Below are 26318 nucleotides of genomic sequence, written 5' to 3' on the forward strand. Positions count from 1 at the left end.
AATTATGTTTTCAAGCATGCTTCTAAGGTCAAACGCCTTTAAAAATTGCAAGTTTTTGTTCCTGACAAACCAAAATACCCGATTTAATTCCTTTCTACTCAACGCTTAAAGCTTTGCAGGCTACACCCGCACCTCTGACAAGAGAAGACAAACAGCTAAAACATGTACATACAGAAATTTAAAGTAACACAATTGACCTGAGAAAAATTTTGGAAAAGACTAGCAGCAAACCGAATGTTTGCTTCTACACTTCATAACTAAGTCTAACTGTTTTGACATGATAGATTCAAACGTGGAATTCACCACTTTAATGTTCAAGCACCACCACTAGTTTAGAGTTGACATCAATGAAAAGCACATTTCCACTCTCTGTCTTATACATATCCGTTTTGAACACATACCTGTGCTGAAAAATTCCAGGGTACTGTCAATAGTGCCTTTAGGAAGGATAGTCGGCACTCAAGGATGGCATTTTCCTCCTCCAAATTGCTTTGCTTCGTAGCCTTTTGCCAGTGGCTCATCATATTTTCACCTGAGAGACTCCAGCGCTTCCTTAATTTAAACGCGTTGGCAATAGGCCCGTGTGGCTTTCGAACACTCTTGAGAACATGTCAAGTGAATGGCACCTTTGTGGTGTCACCCCTTTATGCTTCAAGTATGCTTTGATTCGATGTAGGATTCACATGCTTGTTACTAACAAAAGAGGTGCGATAGCGAAGTACCTGCTTGTTTTCACAGCTTAATCTTTGGAACAATTCAAGTTGTACCGTGTTGTCGGAAGACTTTCCTAATGGCTCGAGATACCTGCCGTGACTACTTTGCTCAGTTCTCTCACCACTGACGATTCAAAAAGCTTGGAGAAGGTAACTCTGCCATCATTGTACTGCCTCTGTTTCGACTAAAGCGCCCCTAGAGTGTGTACACAGAACTCACAGCATGCCACTGCCCCAGTGTGCTTCTCACTGTCACTTAATCAAATTGCATTGAATCACATTTTTTGGAGGAAATATCATAAATTACCCCTTGTGCAGCAAAAATATGTGTTCTGCTAAATTTGATGGCAGAACATTGAAGCAGCTGGTTTGGAGCAGTTCTGGAGCAATATTGCATTTTGGAGCAGGATGGAGCAGCAAAAGCATTTTGGAGCAGAATGGAGCAAATGGAGCAGTACTTCCATCCCTGTTGGCTCTGTTGTACTGCCAAACAGCTTGGCCATGCCAGTGCATCTGACCACCTGGAGCCATCAATGAAAGCTTTTTGCAATTAAATGCGTCTAGCAAATTTGTTGTACTCAAGAGAACTGTTTTTTCTCTCAACTTTCAATGTTTAGCCTGAGAAATTTGTTAGATTAGATGCATTAACGAATACTGGCAAAACATTGCCACATTTTAGAAGGAAACTGATACGAGCAAGTAGAAGCTATACCTATATTACTATGCGTAAGAAGGGAGGGTGTACTTCAGATTCTGTACCACTGCCAGAAAAAGTTGCTTTCGAAGTCATTGGAACCGTGAAAGATGTTCGAATTCACCAAATTGCAAAAACATTCGCATCCAGGCCAAAAACTATCATTCTGCGAATGCTCTGTGCATACCACCGCCTTCGTCCCTCTGCCATAGTCTGTTTTGTTGCTTCTTGTGGGACGGCTCGATGGCACGAGCCCCACCTGAAGCAACAAACTGTAAACATGATATGATGCCAGCAGAGATCGAAGTTGAAACGGCGTTCAACTCTGCATCCCACACATCACAGGACACATACTACCTGCCGTTCATCCAAAGCTACCTTACACTCCACAAAAACGTCGGCCAAATTTTGAATGACCATTTTTTTAAACAGAAGTCTATTTTTTGAGGCAGCATTTGCAATAATCAAGCTATACGCTCCCTTGACCATGACCAGGTCAGATACAAACGAGGCCAATTGTTCCAATTAACCGAGCTGACGCAGGCTGCCGTTTGAATATTCTCGGCAGATTTGTATCAGAAATTTTGAAACCACAGAAATACTTTGACTTATTTGGGATTTGCGAATTAACCGAGTTCGAGTTACATTGAGTTTTTATTAAGTGATCCAACTAAGCCAGGCATAGTTCATAAAGCAGCTCACTGAAGTCATCAAACTGAACAGAAAGCTCACAGCCAACATTACAACATATATCCTGGCCTTCTGATAATCAAGTTCCCTAGATAGTTTGGCCAAGCACGAGTGCTTTATGTAACCAAAGCATTAGCGGTCGGCCGCAGCAATGTAATCCTGGGCCAGGCAGAACCTGCTAGTATATCACTGAAACTTTCAACTAAATGCGCAAGCTGCCTATCATTATACAAGTTCTTAAAAAAAAATGGATACAATGAAATCACAATAGACTAAAGCAAGCGCGATTAATAGCAACAGAGGTCATGCACAGCTTGAAACAAACAGAAAAAAAAACAAACATGTTTTTCATTGTCGCTCGAATAATGAGGAGGAAATGTGCGGCGTACAAATGTTTTTTCCAGCTTTGCGGGCAGTGGGTCCACATATTCAGGGGCACTGTCGGTGGCACTGGCAGTCGGTGCATTCTCGGCCCACAGGTGGCGCTTGATGAGGTTCCTGCAGAGCAGAGAACTGCAAATCACTGAACATGGCAGGACCCGGAATGGCACAAGATAGCAGTAGTCAGGCATCTCAACAGCAAGAACATTTCCAGGAATACCTTAAACTAAAAATGCTCCAATCCCCTAGAAGCCTTTGCTAGAGTGGCTTGAAGCCAAGAGTCATTGTGATGGCGCACACTGGAGATGATGTCCAGGCCAATCAACCCAAAATCCACCACACGGTGGCAAAACAAACAGTCCCTCTTGTTTGAACTATACCAATCAAGAGCTCTATATCCCGAGCATCCAGCATAGGTATCGAGAAGTCAAGCTTTTTGTTTCGTAAAATCTACGTCCAGAGATTTACTAGCACTGTATTTAAATTTTCGCGGTCGAAAGCTCTACAGAAATATAATGACAATGAGTTGATAAAACAGTGAAGACGCAACATTTGGCGACTAGAAGACAGAAATGACATTCATTACGATTTTCCATTCAAACCTAAACTCACCAGAGGATGGTGGGATCACTAGCGCTTCTACTCAACAGGTAGCCCGATGTGACAAGGAAGCCACAGAACAGCGAGAACATTATGTGCTGTGATGGGTTGTGGCCCTCCTGAAAAACAGCGATGATATGAGTTGCAGCCGATCAATCAACCAGTAAATAGACAAACAGAATGAAATCGTTATGTGCCATCGAATTCACAGTAAGGCTGTTTGCATTTGTTCAGATGAGGTATACAAAAACCACACAAATTCTCCACAGTATGCCTACATCAAGAAATGGTTGAACATAAAACCCTAACTGTACAGTATGTGACATCATGTGACGTACAGCTGTTTAGCACACTTTTAAAATTATATAATGGTGTTCTTCACTAACTTGAGCAAACTGAAGAGCTTAAGGGAAATAAAAAGATAAAAGTAATAAAATAGATTGAGAGAAAAGTAAACATAAATAATATCATGCAACCCCAATTTCATTGAGATATCAAGGCAGCAGTAAAAAAATGACAGCGACAGTAAGTATGCTTCGATTTTGGAGAATAAAGCTGTAGAGGGGGTCTTCTCTCCCTATACCAACCCACTGCAGCGTGTGTGCAAAAAGAAACCACATACAGTGAAAGCTCATTAATTCACAACTCGTTAATTCGAAATTTTGGATACTTCGAAATAGTCATCGTGGTCCGGTCCACAGTGCATAGAAGTCTATGCGCGTAACAGCTCGTTAATTCACTCAAAAATTGGCGCCGCCACCCATAATTCGAACTGCGCGCCGCCCAGCGGCGCTGTTAAAAACCATCGTTGGAAGCTTTCACGGCAGAACGATAGATGGCACAACCATCGGGGCGCCGCTAGGGTGCTGGAACAAGTACTAAACAGTCTTTCCTGCCGCGACTCCTTCGAGGAACGACGTTTTAGTGTTATCGACCACGGTTTCGTGTTGCATTTCGTGAGCCCTCGTTTTGCACGCCGCTTGTTGTGAGCTTGTGTCCGTGAGATGTGTTCGCGTGGGAAATACTGTGCCAAGACGGTGAAGGAGAAAGTGGCTATTTTACGCGAGGCGGATGAACGGAAGGCCAGCAAAGTGGAAATCGCGAAAAAGCACGGGATTCCACCAAGCACGTTGTCGACGTACGTCCGAAATAGGAAGGCCATCGAGGATGCCTATGAAGCCGAAGATTTCGCCAGCAACAGAAAAAGGCTTCGGTTAGCCAAGTATCCGGAAATTGAGACCGCTGTAATCACGTGGGTGAAAGAAATGAGAAGCGCTGACATTCCACTGAGCGGCCCAATTATCATGGCGAAGGCGGCCGATTTCGCCCTGCGCTTGAATGTGGAAGATTTTGTCGCCTCCGAAGGATGGTTTCACCGCTTTAGAGACAGACATAATCTTGTCTTCCGGGTGTTGTCTGGAGAAGCCAAAGAAGACTCCCTGCGTCGCATTCGCATGCTAGAAGACCGAGTGAGTACGGTAGCCCTCAGAGAGAAGAAGCAGAAGATGATAACAGACTTTTTTGCTAAATAAATGTTTTTCGTGCCCTCCGGGCATCAAACGCCTTCATTTTTGCTCACTTTCATTAGTTCGAATTTTGGTTAATTCGAACTGGCCTGGCGGCCCCGTGGAATTTGAATTAACGAGCTTTTACTGTATAGAAATTTCATGCTGCCTTACACCCGTGTGACGGCAATGCTAAACTGATGTGATCCTTGCGAGCTCAGATGCCCTAATTAAATACCTCACATGCCAAATTCATTTCCAAAGAGTATCTGCTACAACAGGTAACTCTACACCAAGGAAATTAACAACTGGAACAAGCAGCTAAACCCCCAGGGGTAGTAAAGCAGGTAAATGGCGGTGGTTAATGTTACGGAACTAAAGAAAAAAGAAATGGCAAATTACCTTCAAAGCCACATAGGCCAGTCCAAAGAGGAACACCACGAATGCTACGCTCCTTGAGATGCAGTAGACAGCAGACACCAAACCAGTGGTCGCTAGTCACACGTAGAAAACACAAAGGGCACAATGTTTCAAGTATTCTCCAAAATGGTTTGGACATAACAAATTGGTTTAAGAGGTTTAACGTCCCAAAGTGACTCAGGCTATGAGAGACGCTGTAGTGGAGGGCTCCGGAAATTTCGACCACCTTGAGTTCTTTAACGTGCACTGACATCGCACAGCACACGGACGCCTTGCTTCTCACCTCCATCGAAAAGCAGCCGCAGCAGCCTGGATTTGATCTTGCACCCTTGGGCACAGAAGTCGAGCACCCTAACCACTGCACCACCACGGCAGGGTGGACTTAACAAATTGTATTCCCTGATGAGCTAAGACTGGAACTGATAAGTGAGTAGGCAATGCCTTACTAAGCATCAGGTTATTGTGGTTCAAATCAAGCATGACATTAATTAAAAGCCACACTAGAGTTTAGGCTACGATGTCAAACTATTCAAACTGTGAGATAAACTCAGTGCTGCCTGAGAGGTGGATGCCATCAGTTGAATGCTGTGACAGTAATTCCATTAAAAGCTGCAATCATGCTTTGAACCATTTCAAATGTTAAATGGGGTTAAATTACTTGTGCCATAAAAAATTTCTTTTAACCACACATTAGAAGAACGTCAATAAAGTAAAACCTCAAATCTGTCCAAAAAAAAAAAAGAATTTAGTGATCTGAAACCACGTGGACAAGTGATGCTCACTGGACTACTTGGCTACGCAGTCAGAAAGCAGTGAATTTTGTGTATTCAAATCGCCCGTATTCCACAAAAAGATCACAATGGCTCCGAATGTGAAATGGTTTGGTTTGGTATTATTTGCGGGGCTTAACGTCCCAAAGAGACTCAGGCTATGAAAGACGCCGTAGTAGAGGGCTCCGGAAATTTCGACCACCTGGGGTTCTTTAATGTGCACTGACATCGCACAGCACACAGGCACCTTGCTTTTAGCCTTCATCGAAAAGCGGCCGCCGTGGCCGGGATTCGATCACGCATCCTTGGGTACAGTAGTCGAATGCCCTAACCACTGCGCCACCCCGGCAGGCCAAGGTGAAATACAGTAAGCAGGGTTTCACTCTTCTAGCCCACTAGACGTTAAAGATCGGACAACAAAAAACGATCTGAAGCTTTTTGAACTAGAAGGCATTTTTTTTTTAAGACACGAACAAATGGGGCAGCCCTACTCACCCGATCCACCAAACAGGTTCATGTCAATCTGTTCAAGGAGGTACGTCACAAACGTGTTTATCTGAGGAAGCAAGCCCAGGCTAAAGGTGACAGGGAAGGCCAAGATGAATACTGCAAAACAAAGGATGAAAATCCTGATAATGAAAATATGGTCACCGAAAATCGCTGTTCCTCCCCCCCCGTCAAAAAACAATTGCAACGATTGTTAGTTTCATTCATTAGGCTTCACTTACTGTAATGAGACAGTTGCTAAGCTCTTGTCCAACCAACTTTATGAAGACCTACAGCTCAAAAAGCTCAAGAGAGGCAAAGTTTCTGGAAGTGAAGATCTGATGCGCGGTCCATTTTAATTTGAAGCAAACAGCTCTTTACTACATGTTTGATTCAGTTATGACAGCATACACACTGCAATGCACAACGTAAACAAGCCTTGAAAATGAGACATTAATATGAAACCGTGACGAATGAAGCTTTGCGTTAGGAGATGTTCCCCTGGTTTAAAATAATACAGTATACCACATTTTTTTTTACACACATCCAAAACACCAAGAGTGACGCTCACCAATGAGGAAGCTCCGGGCCCAAGTGACAGCGGCCTCAGTGATGAGACGTGCTCCATAGAGAGTGACATGCGGGTACTCGACTCGCGAGTCAATCAGAAACTGCACGAGCATCAGCATCGAGCAGCACAGGCAGAAATACATGGGACGGCTGTACAAGACCACACGGTTGTAGCCCTAGGGAAAAAAAACGGGAAGAACAAAACAAACAAAAATAAGCATCACCTATGTCACCTTGTCACAATGACCCTACCAGTCCATGCCCAATCAGCACTAGAAAATAAAAACTAAACAAGAGGAAAAGATACCATTATTGGTGGACACCTCAATCGCACCATGAAGGAAGGGATGAAAGAAGGGGTCAATCGAGGCATACAGAGGAAGATGCTGGCCCAGTTTTGATCAAGCGGAGTTCTTCAATCTACGTGAGACTGCACACCTGCGTTTTTTATAATATTCCTTCACCAAAATGCGGCTGGGATTTCATTCTGCGTAAGCACGAACCCACACAAGGAAGAAGCAGCAATTTTCCGCACGGAAGCCAAATTAACGTTTATACTTGATCGGTAAAGGAAGGTCAAGAAATGTGTAGTTATGTGCCGTGCCTAAGGGACCAGCCTCACCACAGAACGTGTAGCCTTCTCAAGATGTTGCGGCCATACATACAAATCTCAGTGTTTTGTCTCCCCAAGCAGAAAGCCCTTGCACGCAGAAATCACAGAACACCGCGGTTCTCGCAGTATGTCGTAGCTCTAACTGCACGACAACACGACGCCCTATGAGAATGACACAGAGTGTCACCTTCAACGCAAAAGCCACGCAATCAGAATCAGTTTATTAAACAGGCAATGAGCACTCACACATAGTATTTGATAAATGCTTCCAAAGTTTTAACGCAAGAACCAAATGCTGCTGACAGCGTGCACAATGCAAGTAGCAAAAAATTGATTACAATGAAGAAATCCACGACCAGAACATTCAACTGAAGCAGCGAATCAACCTGCAATTTTTTTCTGGTAACAAGAAAAAAAAAATATCTAACCGCAGTTTCGTGCTTTACCCCCTTCTACCTAGTCTGCCTTGCCAATAAGTTCCCGATATTTTTAGTTCCGGTGAACTGACACGTAAAACCTCACATTCACAAAGCAACAAGAAAGGTTGCTTTATCCAAACACCTGTGCAATATATGTGGCGCGATACATCGCCTTTTTTTTTTTTTTTCTTGTCAGAAGCTTTCCCTCTCTGCAGTAGTACAGTCTTTGCCAAAAGTAACCAGGCTGCTCCGAAGGATGCCGGAGTAAGCGCACGGTCGTGTGGTGGTGTTGCGCTCGCTGTGGCTTATCGGTGCTTGTCAGCTCCGAGGGTGCAACAGCTGACGTAACTTCGCACCCTCACTCTCGCCCATTGGATGATAAAAACTAGGCACGTATGATGCGCGGGCTGCGGTTTCACGCGTGCGAAGCCTGGTTGCGCCCAGCTAGGGAGCTCAGCATAGCGATGGGGCTATTCACTCTTCTCGGCAACTGGGGAAAACAGAACAGCAGGTGATAGTAGACACGGTGAGATTTTATTGTTCGTTTCTAGAACGAACATGTGCTAGGTTTGCCAGACAGTGTTGCCCTGAAATAAGGGTTCCGCGAACGAGAAAGTAATCATGTGCATCTAATGGTTAAGCGTGAGTAAGGTTTCATTATAGTTTGTTACTTAAACCGAAACTTACCTACAAGCGAATGCAAAAGTTTGTTAGGATCAATCATTGCACTTATTTATACACAGCCTCCCCAAGGGGCTAACACAATTTTGCGAGCCTAAAACAGAGATAAGATTGCTTTTAGGGTTCACAAGCTTTCCCATGTCTTTGTACCGGAGTTACGGTTCGGAAAGTGGCAGTATGCAAGGCACCTCAGAGAAAGCATATTGAAATTTCGAGGTGCGTTATTATTCTTTAATGTACAGGCGCATCAAACACGCAGGAAATCGCAATTGTGCTGGTGCGTTTCAGCAGCGGATTACAGAACACAAGCATGTATAATTATATAGCGAGAAACGCGACTTTTATATCTGCTTTAGGGCAGTTGCCGAGAAGAGTGAATAGCCCCGTCGCTATACTGAGCGCCCTCCCTGGGCACAACCAGGCTTCGCACGCTTGAAACCGCAGCCCGCACATCATACACGCCTAGTTTTTATCATTCAACGGGCGAGAGTGAGGGTGCGAAGTTACGTCAGCTGTTGTACCCTCAGAGCTGACAAGCAACGATAAGCCACAACGAGCACAACGCCGCCACACGGCCGCGCGCCTGCTCTGGCAGCCTGCAGAGCAGCCTGGTTACTTTTGGCAAAGACGGTACCTTCAGCTGCTATTCAGCACCCTGGTTAATAAATGGTTGCTTTGAAAATACCTCTTAAATAATTTAACAATACCCCCATAATAAAAGTCCAGAAATGCTTTACACATTCAATACTCACATGAGTTGGTGAGGCAGCATCTGGCTGAACACTCTGAAACAGAATAAAAAGAGAGAGAGGACACTGTCAAAACAAGCTGGCAGCACAAAATAAATAAAAAACAGCAAGGAGAGCAAAACCATTGCACCCGCGGCCCTTTCAGAGAATCTTTGCCGTTAGCTTCCAAACTTTACTGCATAAGAGTCAGACAACTTGTGAGAATGTGTACACATTCATGATTAACAACTCGGGCTCTGTGGAATTCTAAATGTTACAATTCCCTAGACTAAAATAGACACAGCAAATAGACACAGCAATACTGTGGAGATCAGTTTTTCGACCCAACACAGATGCGAGCGGGCACTGCCGTCACAAACAATCGGCCTCCCAGTGGCGTGAAAGACACAGTCCTGGATTTAAATGGAGGTAAATGGCATCGCTACACTAAGGTTAGCAGTTTGTACCTTACTGTTGCCGCACAAATTAACGCCGTGTCCTTCGTTAACATATGGACAGCCTACAGAGAAAAGCGCATTATTGTTTTGAAGATGGTTGGGCTTAGTTTGGTTGATGGGGTTTAACGTCTCCAAGCGACTCAAGGCTATGTATGAGCTGACGCCGTAGTGGAGGTGTCACAAGCTGCCTCACCTATACATATATTATATTGAGGCATGAAAAAGAAAGAAAAATAACGAGCCTCACCTATACAGCGAAAGTTGCAGGATCTTCTGCCTCAGATATAGAGCGAAACTCACGGGACCTCGCCGTTCCTCTGAACAGGCTTCGACACTATGGCGGGGCAGCGACCGCGCATCCTTGACGCGGGCACTGCGTGGCCAGCCGAGTATAAAAACGCATACCGCAGCACGCCCGTGGCAATGCACTCTGGGAAGATTCAGTCTTCCGGGCCTCTCTCGCGGATGCTCTGGGAAAGCGTCTTGTGTTTCACCGGGCCCGCGATCGATGCATCTTTCTCCTCATCTGTACGGCTGCCGCTACCGATCAACTCAGCCTTCAACGCCTCAACTAACAAGAAAGCCGCGAGAATTCCTTTTTGCCACAGCCTGCTGTTTAATCGAACATTGTTTTAGACTTTGTTTAAACCTTCATCTGACTTAGTACCTTTACGCTGTGTTTTCTATGTGACCTTTGCCCATACTTTTTATATCTGGAATACTTGCTTTATTGTCTTTAGAGTCTTCTTTTTATCAGTGTTTTGTTCTTTGTTGGGTTTTCCTCTTGTCATTTACTGAGTCGTTTTTATCACATTCATGTTGTGACATTTTATTTTTTTATTGTACTCTATTATTATGCAGTGTAATTTGGACTACTACTTATAAACATTCAATTGTTTGTAAAAGAAAGTGACATATTTGAACTTACTCCTCAATCACACACCGACACACGTGCTTCACGGGTTGACCGGCCTAACTTTTAATGTGCTCACAAACCTCGTAGAGGAACGATGGGTAACCGTAAAGGGGATCCCGCGCCTCTGTTGACCTTAAAGGCGGAGGTTTGTGACACGAGGGCTCCGGAAATTTCGACCACAGCACACGGGTGCCTTGCTTTTCGCCTCTGTCGAAAAGTGGCCGCCGTGGCCGGGATTCGATCCCGCATCCCAGGGCACAGTAGTCGAGCGCCCTAACCACTACACTACCACGACGCAGCCGTTGAAGATGGGACAAAGGTAGAGTCCAGCATGGCTTGATGCTGCATATGGTGCTTGAATACAACCCAATATTGCTGCTTGCAAACAAAATGCAAGAAGCAATAAACTCTGCACATTTTTGGCATGTCTTTCGCATGAAAGAGTCTTTTCTTTTTCATTTTTAGGTAGACATTTTTTTTTTTTTGACGGTTTGATTGTTCAGACTCTTTTTCAGGTACCACTGAGGCAAATAATCAGCTGGTGTCTGCATTCAAAGGTGATATTCCATGAAGGGTCTAAAAAAAAATGTGACGCTAAACAAATTTGCCAATAAAAAGCCAACTTGATGGGCATCAGCAAAGGAATGTTGAACTCGTCACCTGTAATCTCTAAATTTAAACAGGGTGCTCGAAGTGACATTTTGCCCCCACGGGATTAATTAACAGGCCTTGTTACATCCTACACCCCTCCCTATTAAAGAAAGCTGTAAACTGACCTTGAGCAGGCAGTACTGACAGCTTGCCATGACAAAGCAAAACAGGAAACTGTAAATGTCTTGAAAGAAACCCCGCGAAAGGCACAGGGACCCCAAGACGGCAACCAAGACAGCCAGCACCACGGACAGGACGTTCTCCATCGCCGTCAGGTTCCTACAGAAAGCCAACCACAAAAAAAGCTCCCCTCACAAACAAATCACAAAATGCTTGCGACACTTTGTGGTAACAGCCTCACCAACAAAACCTTTCCCTATACACTAAGCGCTCCAAGCTTTCTTGCCTCGGGGAACCCAACCAGCTTCTGAGAAGCGCCAACAAATCCCCGTGTGTCAGCCTCCATCTTGTTGGTCTCCATCTTGGGATCGCTGTTGCTCTTAGCCGCGCTCATGTTAAAGCTCACAGAGGACATCTGAGATAACTAAGTCGTGTCTCGCGTGAGCAAAATGAGTGATAAAAGTGCATGCCAGGCGGCTTCCAGCATGAACAAACAAACTCCCAAACCATGCTAAGCCTACGGTAATACAGTCGAACCCGGATATATCGAACTCGAAGAGGATCACAAAATAGTTCGATATATTGATAATTCGATATACAAAAATCGGCTTGTGACGGCACTTACGATGCGCAAAAACGATACCATATTTGTGGCGTAATCAACCCACTCACATAATGAACCCACCCTCAACTTTTGCACCCAAAAATTTTGAAGAAAAAAAAAAACCGTTAAGGCCAGCTTGCTCACATGCAAGCGATTGAGCGATCTCAGCGACGAGCGGCAGCGACAGAGCGAAAAATTTCCAACTTGTTGGAACTGCGTCCCTCTCGCTGCTCGAGCCACCGCGGCAGCTCAAAACAAGGTTTCTGTGTCGTTGCGGCAGAAATCGCGAGCGTTTTCACTTGCATGTCGACGGCGCGTGCCACTCCGTTTCGGTCATCTCATCCACAGCTTATTTTTTGGCAGCGTGCCAAGATGCTGTGCAGCGATAACATCATGGCACTTTTATCTTTCGATAACTTCTGTGGTGTCGGGGAGCGAACTCAGCAGACTGCCCGTGATGGCTTGATTGCACAAGCCTGGTTCGATTTATCACGCCGCGCTTGGGACGGGCGTAGTTCACTGCCACAAAATCATTGGAAAGCGTGATAGCTGCAAATGCTGTTTGAAGCGAAAAATGCTAAAAGCGGGTGTCATGATCACAGGTGACCGTGTGCTTTCGTTGATTCATATATGCAAGGATAAACGACTCCCACACACAAAAAAAAAACTGCCGTTTCTTAACGTCTGCAGCAGCCCTATCTTATGCTACGCCGCGCGTATAGCACAACGATAAGAATAGACGACTCTCACAAAAAAAAAAGAGAGAGAGAGAGAGAGAGAGAGATATCTGCCACTTCAACAGGCGTCATAGCCACGTCAGCCGCCATGCGCAGAGGGTTCACAACACACGCTCGAGAAAGCGTCCGACGTTCTGTCTGAAAACGGACTGAGCTGGCTTGGCACATGCGTAGCGCGTGCTACTGCAAACGAAGGCCTGGAGCGAGGAAGGAGAGATAGCTTCTATCGCATTTCTTCCCTCTCGTTCCCACCGGTTCTCTCTGGTTCATTCGCATACATGGCTTGCAAACGTCACGTACTGGCGCGCGGGAAATGATAACCGCAGATGCGCGCGCCTTTGAGGAATGGGTGCGGCGCTGGCCTAGACCAGCCGTCGCCGAACCGTTCCCTCTCATTCCTTCCGTGCATGGCTTAAAAACGCCACATGGCAAACGGCCAAGGGTGATGCGATCGTCTTTGGGGAAGGCACACTTTCGAGTGCGTGATGCAGAGTTTGATATATCGAACAACCGCTGAAACTGAGTTCAATATATATCACGCGGCTTTCCTATACTTTTACATGGAATTTTCATGGGGATATTCCGTGAGTTCGATATAACCAAAATTCGATATATCTGGGTTCGACTGTAGCATAACTGCCAAAGTAAAGTTGGCAAAAGAGAAGGGAGGTGGTGGAGGTGTGCACAGGTTTGGATGGTAAGGAAATCCAGACAGCAGTCCAAAAAACCCCCAGTGATCCTCAGAACCCACTTCCACTTTGAAAAACCCTACCTTATCTTATCATTAACTAAAGTTGTCATTTACAGCATCCTAATCTTAGAGGCATGACTCAGGTTTAGAGCGATGTGAGATACGTGCCAATCCCTTTCTCTCTTTTCTACCCGACACTAGCCAACCTTCTCCCAACGTTGGAACAAGATTACTAAGCAAACTCTGCACCTTTCCCTGGAACTAAGGAGTGACGCTAAAAATACTGCCATCCCCAAACACATAACAACTCCTCCCCCATGGCTTCAAGCCTTTGCTCTAGAGGTATCTGAAATAAACAAGTAAAAAAAGCCAAGAAATCAATGAGCCTTGGCCCACATGAGCCAAGCACTAAAAGAACCCAGACTAATATTGAAAAAGGCTGACATGATGTAAGCAGCAAATAAATCAAGGCCCAAGCGAATTCATGTCCATATGACCCAAGGCCGATATCAATCAATAAAGGCCCAGATGAACGAAGATACATATGAATCGAGCATAAAAAGATATGTGGGGAATAGAGAAAGACGAAAAAGTGAGCCGCAGCAAGAGATTCACCGGTCCAAGACTGTGATGAGGGCGAGCCGGTCGAAGCCGACCTTGATGGACTTGCAAGGCAGCAGTCGAAAGCGGTAGTAGTGGCGCGGTTTGCTACCCCGCAGGGTGCCGCTGCCCACAAACCGCATGTGGCACGTCGAGTCCAGCTCTGTGTCCTGCACAAACAACAGTACACCACCTCTTTAGGAAGCCCATTTAACCGCGTTCTTGTAAACCCTTACACATTCCTTTCTTCCAGAAGAGAAACTACAGCCTACACTCTACACAATGCATTCTGGTAGGGAAATTTCACAAATTTGTATCATCCTGAACCTCACATCAACTATGATCCTATTGCCTATCAAGATTTTACTGTAAATACAAATGCAGCATTGTATCGACATGATTTCTTTACATGTCAGTGAAAAGGTGGCTTTAAAACAATTATTAGACAACTCATTTTAGGTGCGCATTTCCTTCTCTGTAACGATGCACAAGGCATCAGAATACACAGCTCCTCACGTGGTATTCGTCAATGTTCGTCAGTGACCGATAATTACTATAAGATTATATAATGAGGTGTGTGTGTGCGCACATAAACTTGCTTGTTTCAGGAGTCTGAAGGAGGGCTTTATGTGTATCGTTAGGTTCTAGGGGTTAAATCTAGGTTTATTACTTCAAACGGAAAATACGTCTGAGCTGCAACACGTCTGCTCCGCACTCATAAGTGTGCTATCCTCGCAACCGCCGGGCACCTCAGAAATTGCTAGTGACAGGTTGGAAAAATCCGGATTGTTCAAAAAATGTTTATGTCACACATGGAATGGCACAATTGCAATGACAAGAAACAACATATCAGCAGTTATATTGGAGTGTTTTTATATTCCTCACTTCTACATGCCGCATACGCTGTTTGATTGCCACCAGTGCACTTCAACACTAATTCACGGCACTGCCTAATAAGATTGGCAGAAGGAAACTGAAATGCTTCACTGTGGCAGAAATTTCACAGTACCAACATTTGTTGTAGCCACATTGGGACTTATTTTTCATGAAGCAAGCCCCAAAAGTGAACCTCCTTGCCTGGGACGACGCCGTCTGTGACAGGGTTACCCCGTTGGCGGCCGCTGCCATGGCCATGCGACTCAGCAGCGACTCCGCCAGGAGCGCAGACACGGCTCCTCTGGAGGTGTCGAACCGCGAGGCCCCAGCCCCTTCAATGGCTCCGCCCATCGGGTCATAGCGGTTCTCAAGCACCGTGGCACCCCGCCTCAAGCAAAGCCCCGCCCCTGCTCCAGCTGGCAGCGAAAGGTCTAGTGAAGACGGGGCACCCCCCGCCTCCTGACTGTGCTGGCCGCTGCTGTGGTGGCTGCGTCGGTGGTGATGGTGATGATGCCGAGGTTGATGAGCGAACTGGTGTGAAGCAGAGGACGACGAGGAGGGGAGCTGCTGCAGCTGCTGCTGGTGCGGCTGCTGCTGGTGGTGAGAGTGCTGGTGATGAGACCGGTGGTGGTGTGGCTGCTGGTGGGAGGATGGGCGGAGCTTTGTCGCCACGGCAACGGAGGAAGCAGAGGCCTCCGCGGTGACGCACGGCGTCATGCCAGGGGCGGGGCTGAAGCCCAATGTGATCGGGCAGGTGCTGTGGGCCGGGGCAGGGCTGCCGCCGCTGTCCAGCATGGTTGCGGAACTGGATGAACTGGAGCTACTGTGCGACGATGTCTCCCTGCGTGAAGCCCAGCAAAGCATCTTGCTGTTGACTGATATCCCATTTTAACAGCCTAGCGAAGCTGTCCTCCTGGACAAAATGCTTCCCCAAGCTCAATATAAGCTGACGGCCCACATAAGAATTGCTTTAAACATTTTCTCAATGAATAGCCACTTATATAAAATACAATCTTAAAATAATGCTGTTCTTTACCACAGAAAGTATGCTGGCTCATCCAGAACAAGAAAGTAAGTCAAAAGTGCCTTTAAATTAGAAGGCACTTTTTACTTACCTTTCTTGTTCTGGAAACTTGCATAACACTGACGTAACAGCGCCACTTCGCTGAGCATGCTATAAGAAGCTAGATTCAAAACAGCCCTCCACTACAACGTCTCATAGCCTGAGTTTCTTGGGGATGTTAAACCCTGCAAACTAAACTAACTAGAATCAAAACAAACAAAATTCAACATTCTCGGCCATTGCATTTCTAATCAATGGAAGAGCACCAGTAGCTTGGACACTCACCACTTGCTGTCGAACATCATCTGAAAGATTTTGGTGTCCGGAGACATCTCGAGGCCCCGCGAGACACCCGTGCTGTTTTCATCGAAGGTGTACGTCTGCCAGTTGCCTGAAACACGGTGAAAATAGCAAGTGTACAGAAGGTTGCATACAAGACCAAACATTAACTTTTGTTAAGCATATAAATAGCGTTTCCTGTCTGTTATGCCTTTCTATTTGGAACAGATGTCTTAATCGAAGCGGTCTTCCTCGACTGATGACTGCACAAAAAGAGAAAGACAGGTACATATACATGTACACATGCAAGCATGAGCTCATTTTACTGTGAAGGAAAACGAGAGGTATGTGCCAGAAATAAAGAAAACAGAGTCTTAGTTTAAAGATCCCAACAGGAAATAGAATCCCATCAATTTTGTGCGCAACAAGGGTATTCAACAGTCATCGAGTGGCCTATGTTCTGCAAAGTTCTGCTCTCTGGGTGAGGTTGGACTTGTACAGTTACAAAGGAGAGACACTGCAGACAACCTTTTTCTGTTCATGTTTACAAGTTAGAGTATGCTTTTTGCCAGAACTGCAGTTAAACCTGGATGTAACAAGCATCCACGGAGCGAATTCTTCAATATTACGATGTTATCCAATTTCCTAACGCTGCTCCTACTGAAACATGTGTATCTGAGAACTCCCCATAAAGAAGGTGTTGTGGTGATAGACCGTGACAAACTGAATTTGCTTCTATAACTATACCTGTTAGCTAGTGCCAAGTTACCCGAAATTTGGCAGAACCACACTAAAGTTTCATTGCAATAAGCTGCAAACCACGAACCACGGCAGTTATATCGGTTAACGACAACGCAGCAGACGTCTTGAGGGAAAAAAAATACAGCACGAACAACTGCACACATTTTCTTTTCTTCCACTATTGCAGGGGTTCTCAAACTGGGTTCCGCGGAACACAGGGGTTCCGCGGGCTGTCTTCTTGTGTTCCGCGAGAATCCTCAGAGCTCAGGGCAAGCACTGCTCTCAAAGAAAAATTTAATGGTGAAGGCTTGGTGAAATTTTGGATGGGGACTGCTCCACTGTTTCCATGCCTCTTTGAAAGGGCAGTGGACATTTTGCTCCCCTTTGCAACTACATATGCATGTGAACAGGCATTTTCAGCCCTCGCCTATCTGAAGAACAAGCACAGGAGCCGTCTTGACCCGGCAGCTGATATGAGACTGGCTCTGAGGGAGAGGGGGGGGGCGGGGGATTCCCTGGAACTATTTGAAGGCTTTTGGGGTTCCTCCAAGCAAAAAAGTTTGAGAACCCCTGCTCTATTGCATGGCATGACTCCATATCGTTTTTGGCTTTGTCTATGCATTAACGCCTTCCCTAGCACTAGAGAGCATGAGGTTTACGTTGGTCTTGCCTGAATGCGGAATGTTGGGAGAACCTTGGCTGCTCATCATCTAGCCAACAAAAGTGACCAGTTGCACAACGTTTCGGACGCTAGGTTTGTGAGGAAGATCGCAGGGAAGTGGACAGTCGTACGCCACCATCTCTGCTTCTGCGACGCATAATTAGTATAGGTAGAATGTTCGTAGTAAAATCAAACAAAAACAGCTGGTAGGGAATGTTACCGCAAGCAATCTTCCATCAACAATGAAAATTTTAATCTACGATGTTTTCCTTCCGCCATTTATCATGTACAGCCTTCACGTCTGTAGTGCGACAACCAGAAAGAATAGTCAGAATATCTGTCGCACAAAAACTCATTGCGCAAATTATTGCTAACATGCCGTCGTATGTGTCCACTGATGCATAATTTGATAAACTTACCATCGTCATGGCAGCAATTTTACACACCCCAAGACCTTTATGCGTACATAAAACTGCCCTCTTGGTAACATTGATTGTATGCGTCGCTCTTTGTCGTTCACTGCAATATCAAAAGAGATAAATAAAATATTTGGATTTATTTTTGAAGTAACAGCAGTCCTCATATAGGAACCTAGTAATAATGAAACAAAAAGAGAGGGTGCGCGCTCTCTATGTGTGCGTTCTGGTTCCTGTCATTGGACTGATGCCTACCTTGTCTCTGCTCTTATTTTGACCTTGAACTGATGTTATATTTTATGTAAAATATTATCGCTATTTCATCGTAAAGCCATCCCCGGCTTCCTCATCCTTTCTCTGCCCCATCCGAGTTCAAGGTTCCAACAATGCACATTGAACCCGGCTGCGGCGAAGAAGCGAGGCAGGCAGCGCAGACGTGCTCTCTCCTCGGCGTGCGCCTAGCCTTTGCCGTCTCACATACAATCCCAATCACAGAAGACTATGGTGCAGCCTTTCACAAAATAAAGCTCCACGATGCAAGGAGATGTGATGCTTGCCTGTCTTTTCGAGGTCGTTTGGTCATGCTTATTTCGATACAGTGTGGTATCCAGACTATGAAAAGGAAAGAACAGAAATTTGAGTAGATTAATTTACTGCCACTGGAAAAAGTAGTTTGCGAGTGCAAATTTAGGATCGCGGCCTGCAATCCGAAATGACTGTGAACTGAAGTTCTGCTACAAACTCCCAAAGAACATCCGTAGAGTGTCAACAGTGACGATGGCCGCTGCAGATGTCAACGGCTTAGCGAGCTCGATCAGAAGGTGCTCGATCAATCCGCGCCGGTAGCGGCCCTTAAAGTTAGCAATGGCCTCCTGGCCCATGTGTTCCAGTTTGGCAGCAGTTGTTGAAGGCAGGAAGAAACCCTCAACAGCGCTCAAGTGTGTGTTGACACAGTGGCGCAGAGCACTTATCAAGCAACATGAGCCCCTTGTATTACTTTCGGACCATCTCTTTCCGCTTGCCAAAAATGTTGCTCATGCTTTCTTGTTGCTTACGTAAGACACTAGCATTGAGAGCACCCTGACAAAACTGCGACATTTCTTGGCTTTGCCAATGACCAACAAGTCTCGCTTGTCCGAGCCATCCACTCTCTAGCAAATCAGCACCATGATCCAGTTTTTGCTTACTTTTCCTCCGATGCACTTGTCTGTCTTAGCTGCGAGAGTCTTCGATGGCAGCAACTAGAAGAACAATGTGGTTTCATTTGCGTTGCAGATGTCCTTGTCGGAATATTAAAGAATCCAATTGCGATGCCTGGCTATCCACTAATGGAGCGATCCCTCGTCAACAGTCGCAGCCTCTCCGACGATGTTTTTACACGTGATGTTGTGCCTCTCCTTGAATATCTGGAGCCACCTATTCCCCGACCAGAAGTCATCGTGACCGAGAGCGAAGTCGAAGCCCTTGACCTTCACCAGCATGACGGGTACACTGAATAGAATGCTCTTTGATCGGGGATCCAAGAATCGCTTGCAAATGCGTGGCTTATACATCGCCGTATGTGGCGCACCGGATCCTCTTTCAGTCCCTGCTGGCATGTTCTTGTCGAAAACGGTGCCAATCTTGCTGCCATTATTGATTATAGCTGGAAGACTATGGTTTCATATTTCCATGTGTTATCACTCTTCACATTTCAGCACACCTCATCCAGAATAGCACGCTTCGTCTTCAAAGACACCTTTCTCTTATCCGGAGGTGCTGGGGCTTGTGAGACTCAACATCACCGAGAAATCGAAGATCAACAGGAGATGGTCAGGGGCGGTTCCAAGAAAGGGGGTAAATGAGTAGGTCCATTGTCTTAAGAATTTTCCAGGCGAAGTCGAGAGGAGAGAAATTGAAGAATCGTGATTCAACAAGTCGACCGCTGCTCCATGATGTCACCAAAAATTACCTTTTATTTTTATACTTTTTCTTCCCACGCGGTCATCATGATGGCAGCACAAGACGACTCATCGCGAGGGTCGCGAGTCAAGCAATGCAGTGAAGTACCATTCGCTCCACAGGAGTGCAAACGACGCTGCAAATGTGGCTGTGAGCTGAGTTTCGCCCTTATTTTCGCACGAAACTTTGCCAGAAAGGCATAATGTTCCAATTGATACACTATTTTTCTTTGATACAAAATCACTTCGATACATATCCACTGACGCGCTTTTATTTACATCGCTGCATCCGAACACAAATTGTATTAAAGATGCAAAAATGAAAACGGGAAATTGGACTCCCTTCATTATAACCACTATTTCGCTATAACTGGCTTCCCTATAACCTTGCTGGACTGTAATTTTAAGTGCTTCTCGTACACTAAGTTCAAATTGCTGAGCCCTTACTGTATTTACCCCAGCCCTGTCACCGGCTGGCGAAGAGGTGCAAGAAGCTTACCGTGCTCATCCTGGAAGCAGTGCACTGCGCCCGGCGAGGTGTCGTCGTGCGATATGGCCAGATGGGTGCCGGGGGTTGACAGGATGCTCGCCAGCAGGTAGGCAGGTGGACCCCGGTCAGTGCAGCTGCGCCGGCCCGACGGTGTCCAGCCGGTGGCCGCCACAGCAGACTCGTCATCCTTCTCTCTGCGTAACACAATCAAGCAACATTGCGCCAGTCAATCTAGGACAATTTTCCGGACTCAACTAAACACACTAAATGGTCCAAAGAGTCAAAAAATCTAAGGAAAAAAAATGTCAACGCTGAGTAAAACCGTGGGTTGAAAAACTGAATTTGGATTTTCCAATGTTCCATCCTGAATGTGGGATGAGCTTGTATTTGAGCTAGAGTCATGGTTTCATCAACCCCGGACACTAATATTGTGAAGCAGCTGCGAGTCATGCCTGAATCATGCCGTGAACCAATTCTCTGCTAGCGAAGCACAGTGCACATCCCATGCCACCTAACACAAAGGGTGTGGTCAGCATCAGTTTTTCTCGACAACAACGATTGCGAAGACAAAAGAGTGATTTCAAGTGGTGAACAGAGCTGAAGCCAATTCCCAAGCAGGATTTTTCCAACAGTCAATGCAGTGATCATGTAAAGATATTTTATTCTTATCTCTGTATCAGTATTATCTCTCAATTTTCAGCATGCCTCTCTACAAAAAGAAGTGGGGGTGACCTTGACACCTGATGGCCTCACCTTTGCATGTAAATGAGGTACAAGAAAGACATTTTTTTTTACTTACCTATTTCATTCATAAGCTTGCGCCCAACCGTCTATGTAATATTCCAACCTCAATCCCTACTTTACCTTGACATATTTTTTTTTTTCATTTTGATCCTGCAAAAGTGACCTTGACGTTCCTTTCATGTGCTTTTTCTGCGTGCATTTAGAACCTGCAATATTGTCTCGAGCCGTACTATTATGGTCGCACTGAACTGGGAAAACATAGTCCAGTAGAATCTCAGTGATACAAGTTTCACAGGCCAGCGAAAACATCAGTGTCTCCTTAAATTCATGTCATTCAAAGAAAAAAAAAAAAAAGCCAACATCAGCAATATCTATTGCTTTTACAATGTTCTAGACAGCGCACTACATCTGCAACCAGGAATGCGTTTTTCAGAAGGGCAAAGGACATTTAAACGTTTCAGGTGCCATTTTAACGTTTTGACTGAAAGCGAGTAAAACATCTAAAATGGCCTAAATACATAGCATGCCAGGACTCAAGAAAGCCATATGGTTGATTTTGCAAAGAAAAACACTGACAATTATTTTTCATCGGCATACACAAAATTTATCCCAAAATGTCAGAATAGTTAGAATCTGTGATATTAACAGACTGGGACCTATTCAGTCAATACTATAGTGATTATAGACTCATTACGTATTCTGAACGTTCAGATGATGCAAGAAATCCAGAAAAAAAATTGGAAATTGGTACAGGTGAAAAAACTTCAGAACAACAAGATGGCAGAAGATGTGCTACCTAGCTCACAATTTTGCAAGATATCTTCTCCAGCATTCGCTAGCAGGAGACACAAGAAAATGAGGCTAGCTAGGAAACATGCTTGGCAAAAGCGGCAAGTTGACAATGTAAACAGTCCAGAACAATGAGATGAACTTGCCCTTCGGCTTGAGCCAGGGCCGGGCTGTTGGGCAGGAGGGACAGAAACTCGGAGGTACCGTAGTTGGCCTTGCGGCGAGTCGCGGCCAACTTGGGGCGCTTGCGGTTTGAAGCTGGTCCCGCTATCGAGAGACAATCAACCACAGCATGGTACGGTTTCAGTCAATTCAGGTCAATCCCAAACGAATTTATAATTATTACTCCTCGAGAAGCTCATTTCGTAAAATTAAACTGGCAGAAACGTGCCATAGGTACACAGAACCCCAAGTGAACAGTTGGGCATCATTTTCAATTGCGCAATCCTCGTTCAGGAATTCTCATCAACCTCTAACAATTCCTCAAGAGGACCAAATATACAAAGTTAAAGGCTTCAACAACTTAAATACAGCTGCAGCTGGATTTTACATGCCATGACAGTTTGCAGAAGAGACAGCACGCGTTAAAGCCCCAACACTTTTAACACTGCATAAATCAAAACATCCATGGACACACAACTTGGCCCCTGCAAGTCCACAAATGCCGCAAACTAGCGTGCCAAGTTGAAGGTCACACAGACACCAAAAGTTGCAAAGAATTTTCACAGCGAGTCCACAAAAATTTCAACAAGCAATGAGATTTAATGAAGAGACTTCCATCATGATACACAAGTCAGGTCACAATTGAATAGACCATGGCTTATAATGCTACGGAGCCCTGAATTGCATCTAAACACAGCTTGCCAAACTTGTGGCTATTAATAATGATGGTTAACTCTCAACTCTCCCTGCCACGCTACTATGCATCAATCACAAATGATCAACAGATATCGATGACTTGATGAGTCACTAATAGGTTCTTTAGCCATCGTATCTTTGTTTCGTGCAGGGTTTTTCATTTTTTCCGCAGCCCCGTGAAATTGCTTGACCTTCACACGAATAACCGATTTAATGAGCTGACTTTAGCCTGCTAAAGGCCTAAGCAATAGGCGGCGGTGATAACAAAAGTCTGACTTGGCATTTGTCAACAAAGAATGCCAGTCTTACATGTCAATGCTCAATTTAAACGCGGCGATAAATGAGGTTCCTCAGCAAAGTCTCCCCATAGCGCGACGTCAGCACCAGAGATGATGTGTGCTCAAAAAAAAAATAAATAAATCCTGCTGCCCATGATTCCACTGTGCATACAGCAAATTTTGTTCAATGCATCAAGTCGCAGCGACTCTGACCATGATGCCGCATCACCAAATTCAGACTTTGGTAAAACTGTGCAATCTTAGCCAAGAACATCATCCAGTTCTCAGATGCAAGTTTTCATTCTGGAGCCTATTCACACATTGCATTGATAAATTTTTTTTTTCTATTTAAAAGCTTTCCAATACAGGTTCTCAATTTTGCAAAAATAGGCTCTAATAAAAATCAAAACATTCTACAGCTTCTACAAAAATTTTGATGCCTTTTTACAATGTTCATAGCATTAAATCATTACAAATTTATAGATAGTGTGAGCCCTCCACGGATCTTCTTCCTCTTGTACATACCATGATCTTCTTCCTCTTGTACATACCATCATCATCGTCCCGCGGCGCCGGCTCCGGCACGAGCTGGGGTTTTCTCCATCGGATTAAACGCTGACACGGCATACCTTGCCTTGCCGGAGGCAAGGCAAGGTATGCAAGGTATGCCGGAGGGTACAACACCACTGCCGGATGAATGCATAAACTGTGCACCGGGAGCGGGTACCAGAAGTGGGGAAATATCACTGCTCGTGACGGCACTGCTATGCGTAACTGATGATTTCAAAGGAAATAGTGGATCACCTTTAGATGAGGGAGGTGAGAAGCTTGGCGGCACCTCTTCAGCATTGGAAGCGAGCCTTCCTAAAGAAAAAAGAAAAAGAAAAGAATCACCAGCACTGACTTTTTTCCATGCGTTTCATTTTGCGGTCCTCGCGTCCGTCGTTACTCATGAAAACTGATTTATTGCTTCGAGTGGCACGCGCAATCTTTCACGGCATGAGCATGACCTGCAGCTGCATCAAAGTCGTGAAGTGAAGTGACATGACGATAGCAAGACTGGCTGATATAGTCTAACTGAAGAGTTATGGAGGCTGCAGTTTGGTGCAATCTGCTTCAGCTGGGTGCCCTAAGCATGCGGTGAGTAGCGCAGTTTCGGAGGCATGCACGCCTGCCTCACTGAGACCAACCAGCGTGCACGCACTGCTGGCCGCACCTGTAATACCGGATGACGCCAGCGCGGAAGCAGATAGTGCTACGCTATAGCTCCCTGTTACTGACATAGAGTAGCTGACCGATTTTTCAGACTCCAATAATTTGGAATTGCGCGATATTTCGGACTTTCATTCAGGAACCTTCCCGCGCCCCCATAGGAACGTGTACATTTTCATGTACACTTGCACCACAGTCGAGGGCGTGACGTCATGATGAAAGCATGACTGGCCGAGATATTCTAACCTGGAGGGTTATAGTGACTACAGCCTAGCATGATTCACCTCTGTTGGGTACAATTGTGCATGGGGTGACCGCCTTGAGCGAGTTGCATGCTTCCCGGTGGCGCATATGCCAGCTGCGTCGGCAGCCGTGCCTGCTGTATCGGACCATGCGCGTATGGGCAGCATGCTCCCTATTACAGACATATAAATGAAACAAGGGTAGCGGCGAAACTTGTGAATTTGTAAAGCTGATTTTTCACATAAAAGTGAAATTTTTTCAAGTTCACAGGTTTTTCGAACTATTTGATTACTCCGATCATTTCCCAGGTCCCGCCGAGTCCGAAAAAACAATCGGCAACTTAGTTACGGTCCCCATGTGATCTTTAGGACTTTACGGTAAACGACCTGAGTAATCAGAACAGGCCGAAAAATCTGTGCACATAAAAAAAATCGCTTTTCTGTAAAAAAAAAAATTCGGCTTTAAAAACCACGAAATGCACTACTCCACGTTTTGTCGCCGACCGATATTTCGGACAGCCAATTATCCAGGCCTGCCTGAAAATCCAGACCTTGCCATGGCATTGCCACGCACTCCATAGAGTCAATGTATAACACCGACCAAAATTTCGGACATTCAAAACCCTTCTCGCTCGATTTTCTGGACTTTTTCTTTCAAATCGTGACTCAAGAGCGACCGAAAACGCAAACAACGCTGATGCCATTTTGATTTTCTGGCTGCTGCCATTTCAGTTTTCTGCAACCTCGAACCCCCGTGTCATACACCATTGGAACCTCGCATACCCGGTATAGCCTAGATAGCAAACACTGCTTGCTGCACTGTCCCGCCAGTGCCAGCTCTGCCGTGCTACCGTCGTGCACAGTTGTCAGTCGCCGCGGTCACCATTCATGTGTGGTGTGCTGTGCTGTACTACAACAAATGGACCAAGGCGTTATCCGGACACTCAAGCACCTCTATCGATCACGAGTGCTTAGTCGCATGGTGTTATGCGTGGACAGCGGCAAAACCTACAGTGTCGACTTGTTGTCTGCACTCGGCATGCTTTCTGATGCATGGAAGGCGATAACCAAGGAGATACTGTGGAATTTCTTCCGCCACACGGATTTCGCGATCAGAGATGGAGTGCCGTCGTCATCCGATGATAGCGCCAGTGAATCCCATCAGCCGTCTTCATCTGCTGACCTCATTGAGCACTTGTGCGCTGCAGGAGCCATTCCCATAAGTGACGCTGGAGCAGTTTGCTAACGCTGACAGCGAGATCGAGCTCTGCGCTGAACTCACCGACGATGAAATTGTTCGCCAGGTGCTTGAAAGTGATGACTAGGGCTCTGACAGTGAGGAGCCAAAGGCTGTGCTGCCAACTAGCAGTGAACTAACCCGAGCTCTGATGGTGCTTTCGGCTGTGTACAGCGAGAAAGTCCCCCTTGCCGATGTGCAAGCCGACTTACTTGTACAGCAACGTAGTGCCCCGCAGAGGCATACTAACCACTTATTCAAGCCGCTCACAAAATAAAGTGAATTTTTTTTTTGTGTGCATTCGCTTTTTCAGACTGCCTGATTTTCCGGACACTATCTCGGCCCCTAGAGGGTCCGAAAAATCGGTCGGCGACTATATACCAATATAACTACAACAGCTAACTAATTGAATATATAGTGCTCCGAACTTTAACAATATGCATGT

At 45.6% G+C, this 26318-nt stretch overlaps 1 protein-coding gene across 4 annotated transcripts in view; it reads right to left on the reverse strand.

The window, feature by feature from the left end:
• The window catches only part of pcx (pecanex), a 77367-nt gene that overhangs the window by 28854 nt on the left and 22195 nt on the right, over window positions 1–26318 (reverse strand). For all 4 annotated transcript variants that reach the window (XR_014701795.1, XM_084583530.1, XM_084583529.1 and 1 more), the window contains exons 10-22: window positions 23987–24046; window positions 22193–22313; window positions 20523–20707; window positions 16272–16377; window positions 15125–15764; window positions 14063–14217; window positions 11421–11574; window positions 9295–9327; window positions 6831–7005; window positions 6269–6379; window positions 4986–5077; window positions 3091–3197; window positions 2487–2595 (exon numbers count right to left, since the gene is read on the reverse strand). Coding sequence is in view for 3 of the 4 variants with exons in the window: in XM_084583530.1 (XP_084439656.1) it covers window positions 2487–2595; window positions 3091–3197; window positions 4986–5077; window positions 6269–6379; window positions 6831–7005; window positions 9295–9327; window positions 11421–11574; window positions 14063–14217; window positions 15125–15764; window positions 16272–16377; window positions 20523–20707; window positions 22193–22313; window positions 23987–24046 (2048 nt within the window). In the remaining variant the exon portion in view is untranslated. The remainder of the gene's footprint in view (window positions 1–2486; window positions 2596–3090; window positions 3198–4985; window positions 5078–6268; window positions 6380–6830; window positions 7006–9294; window positions 9328–11420; window positions 11575–14062; window positions 14218–15124; window positions 15765–16271; window positions 16378–20522; window positions 20708–22192; window positions 22314–23986; window positions 24047–26318) is intronic.

This window comes from Amblyomma maculatum, chromosome 11, assembly GCF_055883805.1.
Source record: "Amblyomma maculatum isolate TAMU_Amacu chromosome 11, ASM5588380v1, whole genome shotgun sequence".
Taxonomy (NCBI): domain Eukaryota; kingdom Metazoa; phylum Arthropoda; class Arachnida; order Ixodida; family Ixodidae; genus Amblyomma; species Amblyomma maculatum.